This window comes from Lithobates pipiens, unplaced genomic scaffold, assembly GCF_037356315.1.
Source record: "Lithobates pipiens isolate NorthernLeopardFrog02 unplaced genomic scaffold, aLitPip1_a1.2 Scaffold_19, whole genome shotgun sequence".
Lineage (NCBI taxonomy): Eukaryota > Metazoa > Chordata > Amphibia > Anura > Ranidae > Lithobates > Lithobates pipiens.
The window spans coordinates 407,178,501-407,199,453 of NW_027507764.1; the positions used below are offsets into that span (position 1 = coordinate 407,178,501).

General features: G+C 45.6%; 1 protein-coding gene across 1 annotated transcript in view; it reads right to left on the minus strand.

The window, feature by feature from the left end:
• NDUFV2 (NADH:ubiquinone oxidoreductase core subunit V2) overlaps window positions 1–16,553 on the minus strand; it is a 44,211-nt gene extending 27,658 nt beyond the window's left edge. The window contains exons 1-2 of the mRNA XM_077492460.1: window positions 16,387–16,553; window positions 7,065–7,124 (exon numbers count right to left, since the gene is read on the minus strand). Of these exons, the coding sequence (XP_077348586.1) occupies window positions 7,065–7,124; window positions 16,387–16,428 (102 nt within the window). The 5' untranslated portion in view covers window positions 16,429–16,553. The remainder of the gene's footprint in view (window positions 1–7,064; window positions 7,125–16,386) is intronic.
• Window positions 16,554–20,953: the final 4,400 nt, after the last annotated feature.

A 20,953-nucleotide genomic window follows, 5' to 3' on the forward strand; every position in this document is an offset into this window, starting at 1 on the left:
TGCCCAATAGAAAGCTACATTTGTGGGGGGGGGGGGGTGTAAAAAAAATATTATATAAAAATTAGTCTAAGAGGGTTAGTACACCGAGAAGTGATATTTCGTGTACAGGTGGACTACAGTGGGTTAAATCTTTCAATGCCTATATTAAGCTCTTGGAGATTCCCTTGCAAGATCCTTACCATATCCACAGTTTGTTGCAGTATCCAGGCCACCGCTAGTAAAAGAGCTAGGAGAATAAAGCGGAGACCCGACCAGACCCCGAAGAGGGGGACAAGACCCCTGAAGTCGGAAGAAGAAGAAAGCTGAAGTCGGAAGAAGAAGAAGAAAAAAGAGCTAGCAGAAGATAGCGGAGGAGTCCGGCGAGAAGAACCCCCAAGACGGAAGACCACTGGAGCTGTGCAATAAATTATTTTAAAACCTTGTGTTGCGTTTTATTTACACTTTTCTCACCAGGTGAATGGGTAGGGGTACATTGTACCCCATACTCATTCACATAGGGTGGGGGGGGGCCGGTATCCGGGGGCCCCCTTATTAAAACGGGGCTCCCGGATTCTGATAAGCCCCCCGCCCACAGACCCTGACAACCAACGGCCAGGGTTGTCAGGAAGAGGCCTTTGTTCTCATCAACATGGGGACAAGGTGCCCAAAGCACCCCCTCATGTTGAGGGCACGCGGCCTGGTACGGCTCGGGGGGGGGGGGGGGCTCGCTCGTCCCCACCCCCTTTCCTGACCGGCCGGGTTGTGTGCTTGGATAAGGGTCTGATATGGACCTTGGGGGGGGGACCCAAGCGTAGGGTTTTTCAGCGTAGGGCTTCCCCTTTAAGTCCATACCAGGTGACGGGGCTGGCGAGGTGTCAATCTCACCGGCAAAGGCGGCGACATTGACTTCCTTCGCTAGTCCCGTCTACCTGGAGCCGCGTTCAAAATGAACAGACTTTCCTCCATGTGTGGGTAAGCCCGTTAATTTCAAAAGTCCGGCCATAGTCCGGCGGTTTGTCCGCAGCACCTAGTCCGCCGGAAAAGTCGTCGTGTGTGGGCAGGTCCACTAATTTTGAAGTCCGGCGGACCTCCGCTTCAAAGTCCGGAGGTTTGTCCGCCGGACTAAGTCCACCGGATAGTCCGATCGCGTGTACGTGCCATTACCAGTAACTAGGTTTACCAGAAGTCTTTCAGGACAGCACCTAAAGGATGACTCCTCCTACCAGACCACAGGAAACACCTTCTTCCTCCAGATCATTAAAAGGGAGGCACCCCCCCACCACAACTCAGTTGCAGAAGAGAAGTCAGAAGAAGAGGGTGCGGCGGCGGTGAAGAAGAAAGCCGGGCTCCTCCGCTAGCAAAAGGAGCTAGCAGAAGATAGCGGAGGAGTCCGGCGAGAAGACCCCCGAAGACGGACAGAAGACCCCCCGGAGCTGTGCAATAAACTATTTTAACCCTTGTGTGCTGTGTTTTTTTATTTTTTTTACTTTTTTTCACAGGTGAATGGGTAGGGGTACATTGTACCCCATACTCATTCACATAGGGTGGGGGGGCCGGTATCCGGGGGCCCCCTTATTAAAGGGGGCTCCCGGATTCCGATAAGCCAAGGGCTTCTGCTCCTCAGATACCAGGCTGCGAGAGACAGGCTGGCCACTTCTGGATGATTTACTGGACCCTGGATTAGCAGATCCTGCCTGAGAGGTATATGACGACAAGGCTTGGTCACCAATACCAGAATGGTTGTGAACCAGGCCCTTTTCGGCCAAAACTGAGTAATTAGGGTGACTGGTACCTTTTCCCGTTAGATCTTCTTTACTACCAGTGAGATTAACTGGAATGAGGGAAAGCAGAGCAAAAGGTTAAATATATCCATGGATGCACCAGAGCGTCTATCCCTATCGATCTGTCGTGATTGTTTAAGGAAAATAACTGAAGAACCTGTGCATTCTACTTTAAAGCAAACTGGGCCACCTCTGTCTTCACATACTGGGCTGGCAATCACTGAAGACCTCCAGGTTCAGAGACTACTGCTTCCTGAATGGGGTACCTGCTCAGGAAATCCGCCACTCTGTTCAAGGTCCCCTTTAGATGGATTGCTGACAGGGATAGCAAGTACTTTTTTGCCCACAGAAGTATTTCCGTTGCCAGTGCTTGCAAGGACCTGCTCTGTTTAGATAAACCACAGCTGTGGCGTTGTCCATTAACACTTGAACATGGTGAAACTGGAGATCTTGCGCAAATACTACTAGAGATAAAGCGATCACCTTCAGTTCTCTCTAATTTGAGGACCTTGTCGCCTCCTTCTTGGAGTAAAGTTTTTCTCTAGGTGGGCCCCCATCCCCAAGAGCTGGCATCTGTCAGTGTTCTTTTGACTGGAAAGGCCCAATCTAGACCCCTTGATTGGGTCTCCTGACTCTTCCACCACCATAGTAACCTGTTCACCCAGGTTGGAATCTTCACCTTGGTGTCCAGGGATCTTAAGCTATGATCCCATGACCTCAGGAGAAAAGAAAAAAAAATTGTAGACACCTGAAGTGCAGTATTGTTGAGGTCAGTACCCCTAATGCCTACATAACTTGCCTTATCGTTATCAGCTGGTTGGTCTGCAGCATCGACATTGCACTGAACCTTGTCCTTTTTCTCTAGCGGTAGAAAAAAAAAAATCTTCTGTTCTATTGAGTTGATTTGATAGCCCAGAAAGCAAACCTCCCGTGACAGTATTAAAAGGGAGGATTTCTGAAGGTTTAGAATCCATACTAGAGATTCCAGATGGTTGCGTGCTTTGGCCAAGTTGTCCTGCAACCTTTCCCTTGAGGGGACAAAGAATAGTAGGTTGTCCAAATAGGGAATCACTGCGATTCCCTGAAGAAAAAGCGGGGCTAGAGCTTCCGCCATCACCTTGGTAAAGATCGGAGGTGAGGTTGATAGTCCTAATGGCAAGGCCTTGAACTGCAGATGATGAATCATGCCTTCCATCTTTACTGCCAGCCTGAGATATTTCTGGGACTGGAGAGAGATTGGGATATGCAAGTATGCATCACTTAAATCTACTGAAGCCATGCAACATTCTGGGGTCAGAAGATTTCTGAATGAACAAAAATCAAGTCGATCTTGAACTTTCTGTACTTGACAGATTTGTTCAGAGGTTTTAGACAGAGAATCAGTCGGAATTTCCCTGTTGGCTTTCTTACCAAGAAAATGTGAGTAAAAACCCTGTTTCCGCTCTTCTGGTGGCACCAGGGCTTTTACTGGATCCTTTGGGGTATTCGTCACAAGAAATCTTCTCTAAACTCTATTGTGTAGCCCTGAGAAAGAGTGGTCAGTATAAACAGATTTGAAATTATGCCTGACCACTGCGGAAGAAAAAATTTTTACCCTTCCGCCCACCCGCAGGGTCAAGTCATTGGGATTTTTCGGCTTGCGTAGTAGGATGAAAAAGGATTCCACCTTTGCCTTAAGCTTTTTGTGCAGACCAATTCTTCCTCCTCCTCTGAGACTTGTTGTCCAGCTCCTGACCCCTTTGAGGTCGAAAAAAATAAATAAATAAATAAAACGCTTCGGGGGTTGCATCTTCTTCACCAGGAAGGACCTCTTCCTATTGACAGTCCTGTTTAGAATGGCATGTAGATCAGGGCCAAAGAGAAGGTCATCCAAAAAAGGAATCCCACAGACTTTAATCTTTGACACCACATCACCTGGCCAAGGCCAGGACGTGGATCTGGAGACCTGGGAGAAGACAGCATCCAAACTGGGGACCTTGTTCCATACCGCAGAAGGGTCTTCTTCAAACGGAAAGCATCTCTTGTGGATTCTTCAGAAAAAAGTTCTCTGGTTCCTGGCATTCTTTCTTTATGGAGGCTGAAATGACAGAATGAAGTGGAAATGTCCTAACTTTAGGCTCACTTAGACCAGCGGGTAACATGTATGGCTCTAAGAAGCTCATCAACTTCTTCCAGGGATAGCTTAAACTTGGAGGGGGTCACTTCAGCCCCTTCACCCTCCTCCTCTTCTGAATCGTCATTGGAAGGTGCGGAGGATTGTTTTTCCCTGGTAGAAGGACCTTAAGACTGACTAGCAGATGGACTAACAAATGAGTCACAGAATGTCTGAATTGTGGCATATATTTTCTTCTTTACTGAGGCAACCAAGTCATCATAAACAGAAGCAGATTCCTCTTCGACCAAATAAGCAATGCAAGTACTGCAGATGACTTTTTTCCAATTTTCTCTCATCTTAGCTTTTGCATGAGGGGCATCTCTTTCCCACGGGTCAAAGCTTTTGGCCTGATAGAGAAAAAAAAAAAAAATACCCAGGGGAGCCTTGGTGAGACCCAGTCTCCACTTGCGGACCACCCAACCAGGTGTACTAGGGAGAAAATACAGCCTCCAGTGCCCAGACAGGCCTTCACCACCAGGGAGAAAGGAAAACAGAGACCGGAAACCCCAGGTAAAGAAAATGTGCAGACTTAATCCACTGCCCCCTACCTGAGCCTTGTTGGTGCCTGTGCTTGTCCCCACCGCTGCAGATGCCGTGTCCTCCATAGCAGGTGTGCAGCACTCTACTCATGGCTTCACACACCACTTCCGCACTCCCATAGTGCCACTGCACTGGACCGGAAGCAGAAATAAGCACCAGCTTCTGCCCCGCCACCTCCCCCATCATCTGCCACCAGAAATGACGTTGGGCGCTGACCCAGTGACCTGCTAATAGGAAGTGTCACTTAAGGAGCGGCCGAGAGGAACGACACAAAATGGCGGCAGTGCACACACAGCCGTCGCTCCCAGGACACTGGCGAGGGTCACCGAATCCTCTGCGACTGTCCCCGAGCACCTAGGGGGCAAGAGGAGCATAAACAATCTCTAAAAAAGGAGGAAAAATAAAAAAAAAATAGGGAGAGGAGACCATCTCTCAGGAGCACCTAAGAGATCCTGACCCTCCAAAAGATGTTTCCTCCAGGCCACAGGAAACACAAACTGAGGTGTGGTAGGGAGGTGCCTCCCTTTAAAGATCTGGAGGAAGAAGGCATTTCCTGTGGTCCGGTGCGAGGAGACACCATCTCACAGGCACCATCCTGAAAGACGCCTTGGGAAAATTAGTTTAATCTTCAGTAATAAATCTGTGTCAGAACTTTGCAATCTTCCGCACTTAACTGCCCAGGAATACAAATGCACAGATCTGTAAACCTTTCTAAGAGAATTTTTTGCACAGGAGGCAGCCCGATTTGCACCCCTCAACATATTTTTCCTGTAAATTGCTTAACCTCCCTGGCAGTTTTCCCCGAGTGTGGCTCGGGGTTAAATTTCAGTACCATTATAACCTCAAGCCACACTCAGGATTGCATCTCGGGATCCTGGTGCAGTGTACCTTCCTTGTCCCCAGGATCCTGTAATGTCCCCCTGCTGTGTCTGCGGGCTGTGTCCTCCGCCCGATGCCTCTGTGTTCTGAGCTCTGTTCCCTGTGAGCGTAGGGTCGCACAGGGGCGGAGCCCGGCGGCAAAATAAAAAAATAGAAAATTCATAACACATACAGTACGCTGTAATCTTACAGATTACATTAATGTATGAAATCATTTCACATCCCTTTTGTCCCTAATGCTTTGTCCGGTGTCCTGCATGCAGTTTTATATTACATATACTGTTCTTTCTGCGTGGAAACTTGAGATCGTCCATAGCAACTAAAAAGAGTCCCTTTATGTCAAAAGTGGTTTTAGACCAGCTAGAAAACAGTGATAGTAAATTAGAACACTAGCAGAATTAAGCAATAGTGAAACGTGGGGAAATTCATTTTATATATTATTTTTTATTATATTATAATTTATGATTTTGTGTTTCAAACTTTATCATACCCGGGATATCTACTAGACCCTTGCTTGGACAGATTTAAGTGCATTATTGCTAAGAATTACAGGCCTACAATAAAAACCCCAAATTTCTATGCAAAACAACTGTACCGCTTTGAGACACAAAAATCTAACATAATCATACCGCCAGGGTGGTTAAAGGTTAAGTGCTCCTGCAGACCTGTCATTGTTTGTTTGCTCATACCTCATACGGTCAAGTAGATACTTACTGACAGGAAGAATGAATGAACTACCACAGGGCTCAACGTGTAGGTTCCCATTCACAGAGGACTGTGAATGAATAATGTGGCCGGGTAGGTGGAGCCCGCATGGCCACATTAGTTTAAAGAAAAGAAAAGAAAAAAAAAAGTGACAGTGGGCACCCAGAGAGGATGCCCACTGTCACTGGGGAGATTCTTCAGTTGCTGGAAAATGTTACACCCTAAATACAAGTGGAACATGTAAGGTGTTCCAAAAAAATGAACTTATCCTTTTAATGCTGAATAAGACAAGACTTCTCTGCGCCTCCCATACCAGTCTTTTCTCATCTCATGGTTTTCAATGATGTTATGGATGTTGAATTTGACTGGACTGAATTTGGCTTTTAAGACGTTAATAAAAATTATGATTTTTTTTTAAATGTACAGTAATGCCTTGGATTGCGAGTAACGCGGTTAACGAGCGTTTCGCAATACGAGTTATTCTTTACAAAGCACTGTTTCGCAAAACGAGCAGGATTTGGCCAGAGGTGCGGGGGGCGACAGTGACATTCAGAGCTGCTCGGAAAAACTCTGTTTTCGAGTGCATCCGAGAGGTTTCCGAGTGTCTCTGGCGCCCCTCCACCTCTGGCCACATGCAGGACTGCATACCATAGAAGTCAATGTGGAATGAATTGTCTGAGTTTCCCTTAACTTCTATGGGGAAACTCTCTGATATACGAGTGCTTTGGATTACAAGCATTTGTCTTGAACTAATTATGCTCGTAATCCAAGGTTCCACTGTACAAGTGTCTCAACTACATCCCTAATTTGGAATATTGAAAGTGATTAATACAGAAGAGCTAGGTAGGTGGGTAGGGCAAATGCAACATGCCTGCTTGCCATGGTGACAAGCCTCTTGATTTGAATGAGTGTTTATGTCAACGGATTATCATTGGATTAGCAGGTCTGGCAGAAGACAGTCAACGAGCTACAGGATTTGAAGACTATTTGAGACAGACATCTGGTTAAAAGGAAAACAAACTCACCACAAAAGAAGCTCCTCCTGCTCCAGTGCATCTTGATGTATTGTGCAGATATCGTCTGACCTTAAAAAAAAATAAAAAAAAAATTATTCTTGCTCAATTTTTTTTTTCCTCTTCAAACTTTGCAATTACAAATCAGCATTACATGTTTACACATAGATTGTTTGCTTTAACTGTGAACAATTCATGACAAGTTGGTTGATCTAAAGATGAGTAGTAAAATGCAGAGCTGACTGTTATGTTCTTTAGTGACATCTACTACAGCTGCTTTTATGAAAAATAGCTTATCTCAACCATCAGTCTTATGGTATATTTGAGAACACCAGAATTCTGGGAGATCGCTACCTACCCATGACCAACTACAGTCCGGTGACCCTGTAGCCTTATAAGAACCACTGGCAAGGGCGGATAGATCACCGGAAACTTAAATTTACATGCCACCTAAAATTCCTTCTGCATGTTATTGGTCTTTGTAGCTATGTAGACATCTTCCCACTCCTAAAGGTCCAAGGAACGCCTGGAGTCTAGGGCTTTAAGCCATTCACTGCTTGTTCCAAACAGGCCTGCACCACCCCTTCCAGCTGGCCAGGTCCATACAGCGTACTTCAGCAAAACTGTTCAGCGGACACTGCTAAACAAAAAAACAAAATAGCTCCGATTAACGGCTAACGAGCTGCTGATCAGAGCTATCCACCTAAAATGTGAAACCCCTCACCTGCTGCTGCCTCTCTGCCCTCTTTCCTCCTGCTTTCTGCTGCCTTCCACATCCCTGCTGCAATGGCTGCTAAAATGCCCCCACCTCCCTTACTGTCCCCTTACTCTGTAGCACAGATTCCTCTCCCCCCCCCCAGCATCACAACCCTTCCCCCATGGCTCCCATGCCATTGCTAGTTTCTCTGACTATCCCATTGGGTGATGCAAGGAAGCCGCAGTGGATAAAAATAATGAAAGAATTACTCCCACCTGCCATGGTGATGGCCCTTCCTCACCAATTCCCGTGACCTCCCATGCAATTCTGCTGCTAGGCTTTCTTTCCACCCTCCACCCGCTCTTGCTGGGGTGAGATTGGTGTCAGGATGGAGAGCTTTGGGGCTGAAAAACATGCGATCAGTACCAATTGATCATGTGTTGATCACTGAAGCATAGCAAATACTGTTTACTATGCTTCAATTGGTGAATTAACAGGAGTCTCTAAACAGAGCCTTTTATTTATTCATCTACAGTGCAGCTGAGGCTGCAGAGAAAGGGACTGTCTTCAATCCCATTCTTGGTCTATAAAAATAAAAATAAATAAAGATTTAGACATGCATCTGAATCTCCCTTGCTTCTGAAGCCTAATCTGCATTCAGATCAAACTCCAGAGGCTACTGACTGTTTTAACACAATTTTTGCCAACAAACGTGCCAAAACCACTCATTTAATACGGTTGTGGGTCTTTGCAGCCTTTCACCATTGACTTAAGTGCATATCGTTTGGCGGGCTTCCCACCTGTCAAGCGCTATGTCGGGTCAACTTTCCTGCGGGCGTGAACCATTGTGGCTACAGCATGTAAACAACGCCATCTGCTGCCTGAGTTCACACAGGACATACTACAGCGAGGCTGTGTTTAGATGCACAGGTGCATCCCTATGCAGGCAGTCCCATTCATGTTGTCAATTGGGACACAGGGCTGCATGGGAATGCATGAGTGTTCCATGCATCCCTGTGCAGGAAGTACCATTGATGTAAATTCTGACCCAGCGGCTGCATAGACACAGCAACTGCTCCCAACTTGACATCCATTCGAATGCATGTCACTGCACGGATGTCATCTGGAGCAGCAGCTGTCTTTGCAGCTGCGGCATCCCAAATGACATGAATGGGATTGCCTGCATAGGGATGCATAGAACAACTGTGCAGGTAAAAGTGGCCCTCCATGGGCATACACTTTAGTACAGGGGTTGACAAATTTGCTTGGAATCTAGGAGCCAGCTAAAAAAGTTAGGAGCCGGGTCCGTGACGGCGATCCGGACCTGTCCCTGGCCTGACATGGAGACGAGTGAGGGGAAGATAGCCCCAAGCCCCTCACCTGTCTTCAAGTCATTGCCCATAGCTCTTAGAGGGACATTTTATTTATTTTTTTATTACAAGGGATTTTTACATTCCTTGTAATAGGAATAAAAGTGACACACATTTTTTTTTTTTTTTTTTTTTTTAAAGAACAGTGAAAAAAATAAAAATAAAAGTTAAAAAAAAAATATTTTAAACGCGCCCTGTCCTGCCAAGCTTGCATGCAGAAGCGAACGCATATATGAAAGCGGTGTTCAAATCACACATGTGAGGTATCGCTGCGATCGGTAGAGTAAGAGCAATAATTCTAGCCCCAGACCTCCTCTGTAACTTAAAAAGTGCAACCTGTAGAATTTTTTAAACGTCGCCTATGGAGATTTTAAAGGGTAAAAGTTTGTCGCCATTCCATGAGCGGGCGCAATTTTGAAGCATGACATATTTGGTATCGATTTACTCGACGCAACATTATCTTTCACAATATTAAAAAAAAATTGGGCTAACTTTACTGTTGTCTTATTTTTATTTTTTATTAAATACATTTTCCACAAAAAAGTGCGCTTGTAAGTCCGCTGTGCAAATACGGTGTGACAGACAGTATTGCAACGACCACCATTTTATTCTTTAGGGTGTTAGAATAAAATATATATATAATTTTTAGGGGTTCTGAGTAAAGGGAAGGAAGATAGGCTGGCAGGCAGGGAAAATTTGCATTGCATCCATTAGCATTGCTGGTTGTAATTCCAACGGCCACCACAAGAGGGCGCCAGATTCCAGAAGGAACCATAGGATCGTAGAAGGCCTCAAAGCCGGGGGCTAAATTACCGGCCGCCGGCGGCGCGGCCCGACGCGATTGCGCCGGGGGGGGGGGTCCGCGGAGACAGCATACCCCCAGCTGTGCTGCCCCAGGCGCCAGTTCGCTAATTCTAGTCGCAAATGCGACCTGGCGCCCGGGTTTTGTCGAGCCCTGCTTTAGTAAACCCCATGTGAACAAGGCTTTGGTAGGAATTTTGTAAGTTATGATGTGTGCAAATAAAGGGCCTTAAAAATCTGTAGCACATTCTTTTTTATTCTACTGGTCATGTGCTTTCAGAAAATGTACGGATTGTGGGTCTTTTACAAACTCTTAAAGCTTTAAAGGGAGAATAAAAAAAATAAAAAAAATCTATGGAGAAAATTTCAAAAATGGTCTGGCCACCTGATTTTAAAAAGTGGAGCACAGGGCAGCGAAAGGGTTAATTCCAAATTCACTTACAATGCCACATTTTGACATCTAGCACAGAACAAGGAGTTGTACAAACTATTTTATTCTAGTCATAGGACTTAAAAAAATGTTTACAGACCTTTAGGCCCCTTTCACACGGGACGGATCAGTAATGATCCGCCCCGTGATGATTCGCTCGCTCAGCGGGGATCGCTCCGTTGTCCCCGCTGAGCTAGCGGCGGACAGGCCGGTCTCCGCACACTGTGCAGGGACTGCCCTGTCAGATCTCCACTCTCCTCTATGGGGATCGGATGAGCACGGACCATCTGTCCGTGTTCATCCAATCCGCACTGCAGACGGATAGAAAAATAGGATTTTCCTCCGTCTGCAGAATTGGACCATAGCAGGCGTCTGCGGATGTTCATCCGCAGACACCCGCTATCCCATAGGAATGCATGCATGTCCATATTTCATCCGTAAACGGATGGATGAAATACGGACATACGGTCCACATGTGTGAAAGGGGCCTAAATCCTGTAAAGAAACATTTGGGGGGAAATTTTTTTTATACTTACCAGAAACGCCCCGTTGCTATGTAGTGCTCCTAATCTGCCACTTCCTGGTCCACCTTGTTCCCTGTCACTTCCGCCCTCGCCTGTGAAATGAGAGTCATCATTTCCCAGGAGTCTGTGGGCAGTACTGTGATCAAAAATCGATTTTCAAACAGCAAATGACACGATTTAAGACGGTTGCCATAACAACGGGGCGGGACCTTCATCCATCACCGCCCGTTACGGCAACTTTCGAAACAATCGGCACTACAGCTGCTGGAGAATCGTGCATGCGCAATATCAACCAGCAAGCACCTCACCGTCGCTAAACCAGGAAGAGGTATCAATTGGGCTTCACATGCCCACAATCATCATGGCAACAGCCAGAAGAACATTTAATAAGTTGTGTGAGCATAAAATAAAATATATTAGCAAACATATAAAATCTTTATTTCCGTTCATTATTTTAATAATGCATTATGCTCAGATACATGGAGAAAAAAAAATAAAGAAGCGGCTGGAACTCCGCTTTAACCCTGCAAAATAGTAGGAGCTGAGCATCCTACTGCTTTGCACAAGGAAAATGTGGGACTCTTTCAATAACTACATCACCTTATCAGTGAATTCTTTAACCACTTGCCTGTTGGGCACTTTCACCCCCTTCCTGCCTGTCACATTTTGAATGACAATTGCATGGTCATGCAGCACTGTACCCATATGAAATTTGTATCTTTTTTTTCCCCCCACACAAACAGAGATTTCCTTTGGTGGTATTTAATCACAAAATCGCAGATCGCCACCATTACTAGTAAAAAAAAAAAAAAAAAAAACGCAATAAGCATATATTGATTGGTTTGCGCAAAAGTTATAGCATCTGCAAAATAGGGGATAGATTTATAGCATTTTTATTATAATTATATATATATAAAAAAAATTTAAATTGAAATTTTTATGTTTATAGAGGAAAAAATAAAAACCGCAGAGATAGTCATATACCACCAAAAGAAAGCTCTATTTGTGGGGGGAAAAAAAAGGCTGTCAATTTTGCTTGGGTACAGCGTTGCACGATTGTCAGTTAAAGCAACCCAGTGCCGAATTGCAAAAAGTGGCCTGGTCATTCAGCAGCCAAATCTTCCGGGGCTGAAGTGGTTAATGACATCGCCAGTGACTGCTTGTGATGATTCTGTTGATTCCTGCTGCTGTTTTTGCCACCTGTGAGCATCTGAACCCTCCCAGTCTTGTGCAAATTAATGACAGGTCTAAATTATCTGTGGTTATCCGAATAGCCAGTTTACCTGCAGTGATCGCTGCTGGAGGCACTGTGTGTCCGCTGAGCCAGTAATTCCTGGCTGTGCAGACAGCTATGACCTGTCAACCCTAGATTCACACCATTGTGTTTTTAGTGCAGTTTGCAGAAACGCACTACAGTGCATTTAAACGTGGTTTCCTATGGTACACATTCACATTAATACGTTTTGCAGCCGATGCGTTTTTGGGAACAGTCGGGGACTTTTTTTTTTCCAATGGAATTGCACCAGAAATCCAAGTGTTGTGTTTGTGATCCAACTTTTGATGTGTTTTTGGATTCTTATTTTTCCGTTTCAAACACTGTATATAGCCGGTTGCTAAGGCGGGGGCCGGGAAACCAGCCACCATGTCCTTAACAACCGATGAGTCATTTTTATTTTGGCTTGGGGGGGGGGGGGGGGGCAGGGGGTGAATCCATACTAGACCTGAATGGCCTGGTATGGACCTGGGGCCACCCCAATTTATTATTTTTTTTCTGCTGCCACCCATTACAACCACTTTAACCTACAGGTAAGCCTAGATTAAGGCTTACCTGTAAGTGCAAGAAATCTCTCCCAAACCTAAAAGGTTTAGGAGATATTTGCAGAACTAGCTGCTCCGATGTCTAACGGCGATTCTGGCATTAGTGGCGGCACCAGCGTGCATGAGTGGAAGTGACGTCATCGCAGCTCCGGCCAGTTCCAAATACCCAGAAGTCACTCTGGGATAGATGGTGGCGTTGGAGGAGGGGAACAAGGAATGCTTTGGGGGCTTCGATCTCAGGTAAGTAATTCAGAATGAGGTAGTATGCTATGCATACAAGCTCATTATGCCTTTGTCTTGCAGGGGTTATTTTATTTTTTATTTTTTTTGAGGCTTTACTTCCTCTTTAACCACTTTCAGACCAGACCAATTTACTGGTCAAAGACCAGACCACTTTTTGCGATTCGGCACTGCATCGCTTTAACTGACAATTGCGCGGTCGTGCGACGTGGCTCCCAAACAAAATTGACGTCCTTTTTTTCCCAGAAATAGAGCTTTCTTTTGGTGGTATTTGATCACCTCTGCGGTTTTTATTTTTTGCGCTATAAACAAAAATAGAGCGACAATTTTGAAAAAAAAAAAACTAGGGCTGTTACTGATCAAAATTTTTGTGTTCGATTAATCAATATTTTTTTTAATCGATTAATCGACTAATTTCGATTAATTATTACGCACATACAGATCCAACTACTTTTAGCTGATCTCCTTGCATTGCAACTCTGCATAAGTCAGTGGTAAATGTGGTATACACTATATACAATCACCTGACACTACTTAGTTTTCACAATCCATGACTTAACTTCATAGTTCATTTTTTCCCACAGTAGCGTGACAATCCCTCCACCTCCGGTCTAACGAATCACTCTCACCTTATGGCATGGACCCCTGTGCAAACAGGTGGTCATGCATGCGGGTATCAAAAGGGTTAACACGGACCATAAACTTCTCTCACAATCTCAGGTCATGGGTAGAAAGAAAAGATCAAAGTGCTCACCGCTTAAGTATAAGATTTAATTTTTGTGTTCAAACACAAACTACACACATAAAGATGATAAAAACACAGCATGTAAAGCCGACAATCGTGTTAGTTCCGTATGGCAGCAGTGGGGGGCGTCATGCGTAGCTCCTCCCCCGTACACATTACGTTCAATCAGAAACTTCAATGTCACCGGATTCCTCCCCCCCTTCCCTTCGTTAGCAGACGGAGGCACTTGGGGAAGGGGGAGGAGTCCGGTGATGTCACCGGAACTACGGCAGAACTCCCTGAAGACCCGGGAAGTCGGCGGAGAGATGAGTCCCGGTCAAAAGAATTTTGATCGATCAAAAAAAAATTGATCGATCAAAAAAATTAACGATTAATCGAGGAATTAATCTTTAATTTTCACAGCCCTAAAAAAAACGCATTATTTTTTACTTTTTGTTATAATAAATATCCCCCAAAAATATATAAAAAAACATTTTTTTCCCACAGTTTAGGCCGATACGTATTCTTCTACATATTTTTGGTAAAAAAAAAAAAAAAAAAAAAAAAAAAAAAATCGCAATAAGCGATTATTGATTGGTTTGCGCAAAAGTTATAGCGTTTACAAAATAGGGATAGTTTTATAGCATTTTTATTAATAATTTTTTATAATTTTTTTTTTTACTAGTAATGGCGGCGATCAGCGATTTTTATTGTGACTGCGACATTGTGGGGGAACCATCGGACATTTTTGACACATTTTTGGGACCATTGTCATTTATACAGTAATCACTGCTATATAAATGCAGTGATTCCTGTGTAAATGACACTGGCAGTGAAGGGGTTAACCAGTGGGTGGCAGTGTAGGGGTTAAGTGTTCCTAGGGGTGTGTTACTAACTGTGGGGGGGGGTTGGGCTTTCATTTAGTGAACGCTGATCTCTGCTCCAATCACATGGAGCAGAGATCAGTGTCACTAGTTGCTAGGCAGAATGGAGAAATGCTGTTTACTCTGCATTTCCTCCATTCGGCCGCTCCGTGAGACGATCGCGGGGATGCCCACGGCGATCAAGTCCGCAGGTCCCGCGACCGGACTCACGGGGGTCCCGACTAGCGCGGGAGCGCGCCGCTGGCGGCGCACTCCCGATGGCAGGGCGGCATTGAATATTGGACGTACCTGTACGCCAATATGCCTGCCCGTGCCATTCTGTCGACGTACATCGTCGTGCGCTGGTCGGGAAGTGGTTAAGGACGTGGCGGCCTCATTAGCAATCAGCTATATACAGTGTATTTAAAGAGGGGGGAAAAATTTAAAAAACAACCTTAAAAAAATACATGTAAAAAACATATTAAAAAAAAAAAAAAAAAAATTGCATGAACCTATCTATGGCCGCTGCTGCCAGCCCCTATTCAGGCACCTGGCTACTTTTTAGGGAGCAGGCCACCTAAATTACAGTGGTGGGGGGGGGGGGGGGTTTGAAGCACCTGATTAGAGCCATAGGATCTAATAGGTGTAAAAAAAAAAAAAGTGACCTGCGAGCGCCATGCTGGGTGTTAGAAAAGCAAATGAATATTTGCTGTCTTAAAGCAGGAGTCCGCTGTTATTTATTTATTTTTTTTAAAAGCCAGCAGCTACAAATATTGCAGCTGCTGACTTTTAAAATAATGACACTTAACCGCCCAGCGCGCCCACGATGTCGGCACCCGAAGCCGATCTCTCGATCGTCTCTCGGGTGCTGCCGCCGCCATCTTGGGTATGGGAATCAGGAAGTGGAGCCCTGCAGCTTCATTTCCCGGTTCCCTACTGCGCATGCGCGAGTCGCGCTGCGCAATAAGGATGGTCCCCGCTGTCTCTGGGATCCGTGTGTTTCCCAGCAGGCAGCGGGGGACCTTCGGAAAGGGGCGTAGCTTCTGCAGAATCTACGCCGGAAGTGGGTGCAGATACCTGTACTGTACAGGTACCTGCACCCCCCTCCCCCCTGAAAGGTGCCAATTGTGGCGCCGGAGGGGGGAGGGTTCCAATGAGCGGAAGCTCCACTTTAGGGTGGACCTCCGCTTTAAGTGTCGGTTCAGACCGAGGCAGCACCACTTGCAGCGCCACTGCCTCAGGCGACCTGGACACAACCGCTACGGCAACTTGAAAAACGACTTCTCTATAGAAGTCAACGCAAGTCGCCCCCAAAGTCGTACAGGAACCTTTTTCTAAGTCGAAGCGACTTGTGTCGCTCCAATTAGAATGCTTCCATAGTACAGAATCGGACACGACTTGTCAGGCGACTAAGTCACCTGACAAGTCGTCCCAGTGTGAACCGACCCTAACACTAAACCGTCTCTCCCAACAATCACCCCCCCCCCCCCCCCAAATATTTTGGAGCACCAGCCTCCACTGTACAACTATATGGATCAGAACAAAATAAGGGACAAATGAGGACAGAGGGAGCTATGCTGTGTTCATGTCAAGTTGATGCGGCTCAGGGGAGAGGGGGTGAATAAGCCCCAGGAGAAGATGCAGCCAGACTTTAGCTGAACACCAGAGCTAACGCTCGTGCTCCAGCAGCGTGCACAGTGATTGGTGGAGAGCAGTGCAGAGGGCACCACACAGGGGACAGTATGACCCGATCACTGCGGGCCGCACAACACTGAAGGTCGCACTGACAGCCGGTGTCCTTGCCGCGGTCATAGGAAGACCATGCTCCTTTACCACACACACATCAGTCCGTCCCCCCCCAACTCACCGACTGCGTCACCCCAGCCCGAAGCCTCGCACACAGGAGCATCGCTGCCCGGAAAATACAAGCCAAACGCCCCGGCCACCAATGTAGACAGGCAGGCAGCACTGCACGATCGCCGAACACACCGCTCTACTCACAAGGACTCGAACAGGATATGCAAGTCTAGAGCATCCGAGTTTCGAGAAATCGCTGCGATCACATGACCCTCCTTAGCGGATGTTGTGATTCATAAGGGACGTCTATCATTGTTCTTTATATGTTCCGATCGCCAAATGCTGATCTTTATTCTTTCGCCTCATGTTGCTTTTAATACATAGGTGCAACAAAAATTAATCTTCGTGTAAAGTGAATACTGCTAAACGTTTGTGAATAAGAATGGATCTTTATGGATATTTACAAGCTTGCATAAATAAATTCCCATCATATATCAATATACAAGTAAAACCTTGGATTGCAACTTGCGAGCAGAATTCTTTCCGGAAACATGCTTGTAATAGAAAGCACTTGTATATCAAAGCGACTTTCCCCATAAGAAATAATTGGAAACTTAGATGACTCGTTCCACAACCATTTATTCATAGGTCCTTCAGTTTATAGTCCATATAAAAAGATTATAGTACTTCCATAGGTTGTGTAACCATAAAATGTTCATCCACAAATGGAAGTCTCCACAAGGGGATTATGCCGCGTACACACGGTCGGATTTTCCAATGGAAAATATTCAATGGGAGCTTTTTGTCGGAAATTCTGACCGTGTGTAGGCTCCATCGGACACGAAATTTGAGATCTGGATCTCAAATTTTCCGACAACAAAATTGTCAGAAATTACGATCGTGTGTTCACAATTCCAGCACACAAAATTCCACACATGCTCGGAATCAAGCAGAAGATCCGCACTTGCTATTAAACTTCCTTTTTCTTGGCTGGTCTTTTGTGTGTGGTACATCACCAGGTTCTTGAGGTTCGCAATTTCCGACCAACTTTGTTTGACCATGTGTATGCAAGACAAGTTTGAGCCAACATCCGTCTGAAAAAAAATCTATGGATTTTGTTGTCGGAATGTCTGATCGTGTGTACGGGGCATTAGAAGCAAAATACAGCAAGAGCCACAGTGTATAAAAGAGAAGAGAGGCACATCTAAGTGTAGCAATATGGTTACATTTAATGAAGGTACAACATTTAGCAACTCACATGGTTACACTGCGGCAGAATGGCACGGGCAGGTGAATCGCCGTCATGTTATGTCCACTAGGGGGGCGCGCTGTTAGCCCCCAGAGCCGATGCGAGTGAGACCGCCAGGCTCCTGCGATCACTCGAGAGATCCCGGTTTTCTGAAGGGAGAAGTGACAGATCGTCGTTCATACAGAGTATGAACAGCGATCTGTCAGTCCCCTCCCCCTTCAGTTAGAACACACACAAGGGAACACATTAACCCCTTGATCACCCCCTAGTGGTTAACCCCTTCACTGCCAGTGACATTGTTACAGTAATCAATGCATTTTTATAGCCATGATCTCTGTATTAATGCCAATGGTCCCAAAAATGTGTCAAAATTGTCCGATGTGTCCGCCTTAATGTCTCAGTCCTGATAAAAATTGCAGATCACTGCCATTACTAGTAAAAAAATAAAAAAATAGTAATAAAAATGCTATAAAAAAATAAAAAAATAATTATTAATAATAATAAAATGCCATAAATCTATCCCCTATTTTGTAAATGCTATAACAATATACGCTTATTGCAATTTTTTTTACCAAAAATATGTAGAAGAATACATATAAGCCTAAACTGAGAAAAAATGTATTATAGCAAAAAGTACAATATATTGTGTTTTTCAAAATTGTCACTCTTTTTTTGTTTATAGCGCAAAAAATAAAAACCACAGAGATGATCAAATACCACCAAAAGCAAGCTCCATTTGTGGGAAAAAGGGACGTCAATTTTGTTTGGGTACAATGTCGCAGGACCATGCAATTGTTAGTTAAAGCGACGCAGTGCCGAATCTCAAAAAGTGCTCTGATCGGGAAAGGGGTAAAATCTTCTGGGGCTGAAGTGGTTAAAAGAGGTACATCTAAGTATGAAGTCATCCGGGGTAAAGCTGTCAACATAGACCATCCTCTGCACCGCCGGCCCTTACCGCTGTCAGGCTGCAATCATGACAGGAAAGACTACCTTGCAGTAGAGCGATCTGAAAGCGAGGCTTGAAGCACTCGTGGAGCGCAGCATGAAAGGGATGATGGTGAGGAGGACGGTCTATGTGGACAGCTTAACCCCAGATGCCTGCACACTTAGATGTGCCTGTTTTAATCATCAACCATGTGAGTTACTAAATGTTGTATATACATTGAATGTAACCATATTACTCAGTTGTGGTGACACTACTTGTATATCAAGACATCGCTTGTTTATCAAGTCAAAATTTATTAAAAATATGTGCTTGTCTTCCAAAACAATGTCAAACCAAGTTACTCTCAATCCAAGATTTTACTGTACTGCAAAGAATTTACTTGTATATTTAGTATACAATATACTGTTGTCGTTTTCAGAAAACCTCCACATTAAAAGCAGTAGTAAATTGCAAAAAAAAACAAAACAAAAAAATCTCCCTCCAAATGAAAAGCATAGTATGCAAGTGTGTTTTGCACAGGGTGGGTATGGCTGGCGGCTGCTGTCCCTCAGGGTGGATATGGCTGGCGGGTGCTGGATGTCCCCCAGGGTGGATATGGCTGGCGGCTGCTCTCCCCCAGGGTGGGTTTGGCTGGAAGCTGCTGCTGCTTTCTCCCAGGGTGGTTATGGCTAGCAGCTGCTGGCTGTACCCCAGGGCGGGTATGGCTGGGGGCTGCCAGCTGTCCCCAGAGCAGACATGGCTGGCGGCTGCTGCTGCTGCTGTCTTCCAGGGCAGGTATGGCTGGTGGCTGGGCCCCAGGGTGGGTATGGCTGGTGGCTGTTGCTGGCTGTCCCCCAGGGCGGGTATGGCTGTTGGCTGCTGGCTGTCCCCCAGCTATCTGGGCTTGGCAACCTGCCATCCCAGAGCAGGAGGTGGCAAGCCACACCAGAGGGCGGTTGGGCAGGCCTACTCTAGGGCATATGCTACATTGATCGCACCCCCGGAATCTTATACCCTTCCATATATCACAGCATGGGAAAAATATTTGATACAATACAATACAATATTATCTGCTGAGCAAAGAGATTTTATATGCCGTTTCATACATAAATCATCTACCCTATTTCCCCAAAAATAAGACCTAGCGTGATTGCCGTTGATGGCTGCAATATAAGCCATACCCCCCAAATAAGCCCTACCCTGTTTCCCCCAAAAATAAACCTTACCCTGAAAATAAGACCTACAAGGACTTTAACTATGGCTTATTTGGGGGGTAGGGCTTATATTTCAGCCTTCCCCGACAATCATGCTAGGTCTTATTTTCGGGGAAACGGTATATCTTCCAGATTGCAGGAATCAGGATACAAGGTATAGATCCCTGGAGAAACTGCATTGTATGTTTCCGAATGCAGATCCTACCTGTTGGCATTGTATAGAGGATGGGGAACACTTTTACATATATTTTGGAGATTCTCACAAATTTCATCCTTACTGGCTGCTGCTGGCTGTCCCCCAGGGTGGGTATGGCTGGTGGCTGCTGGCTGTCCCCCAGGGTGGGTATGGCTGGTGGCTGCTGGCTGTCCCTCAGAGAGGGTATGGTTGTCGGCTGCTGGCTGTTCCTCAGAGAGGGTATGGTTGGCGGCTGCTGGCTGTCCCTCAGGGTGGGTATGGCTGGTGGCTGCTTCTGCTGTCCCCCAGGGAAGGTATGGCTGGCAGCTGCTGGCTGTCCCCCAGAGTGGGTATGGCTGGTGGCTGCTGCTGGCTGCCCCCCAAGGTGAGTAAAGCTGGCGGCTGCTGGCTGTCCCCCAGGGTGAGTATGGCTGGCTGCTGCTGCTGGCTGTCTCCCAGGGTGGTTATGGCTGGTGGCTGCTAGATTTCCCCTAGTGATCTGGGCTTGCCAACCTGCCATCCCAGAACAGGAGGTGGCGGGCCACATCAGAGGGCAATTGGGCACCCCTGCTCTAGGGAATATGCTACATTGATCGCACCCCCAGAATCTTATATCCTTCCGTATTTCGCAGCATTGGAAAAAGATTTGCTACAAGATTTTCTGCCGAGCAAAAAGATTTTATATTCCATTTCAGACTGAAATCATCTATATCTTCCAGATTGCAGGAATCAGGATTGTTGACCAGGTGGTATAGATCTACTCCACACACCATATAAGTACCACCAATCACATGTTCCAAATTTGCCCCTTTAGGATATTTGAAAATTGTAGAGGGTGCTGCTTTCTGATCAGTTTTACTGATTGCCATAGTTCCAGTTTGAGAAATAGGGGAGTTAGAGGAATGTGAAACTGTCCCCCAATAGTTTCTGTTCTCTATATCAGGCTGTATCTGTAAGATACATATAGCCATCTAGATACTGTACATACTGTACTACTCATGTGGAATACTATGTAACTTTTTCTTTATATATTCTATATGTTCCTAAACATTTTTTACATACAGGATTGTGCAC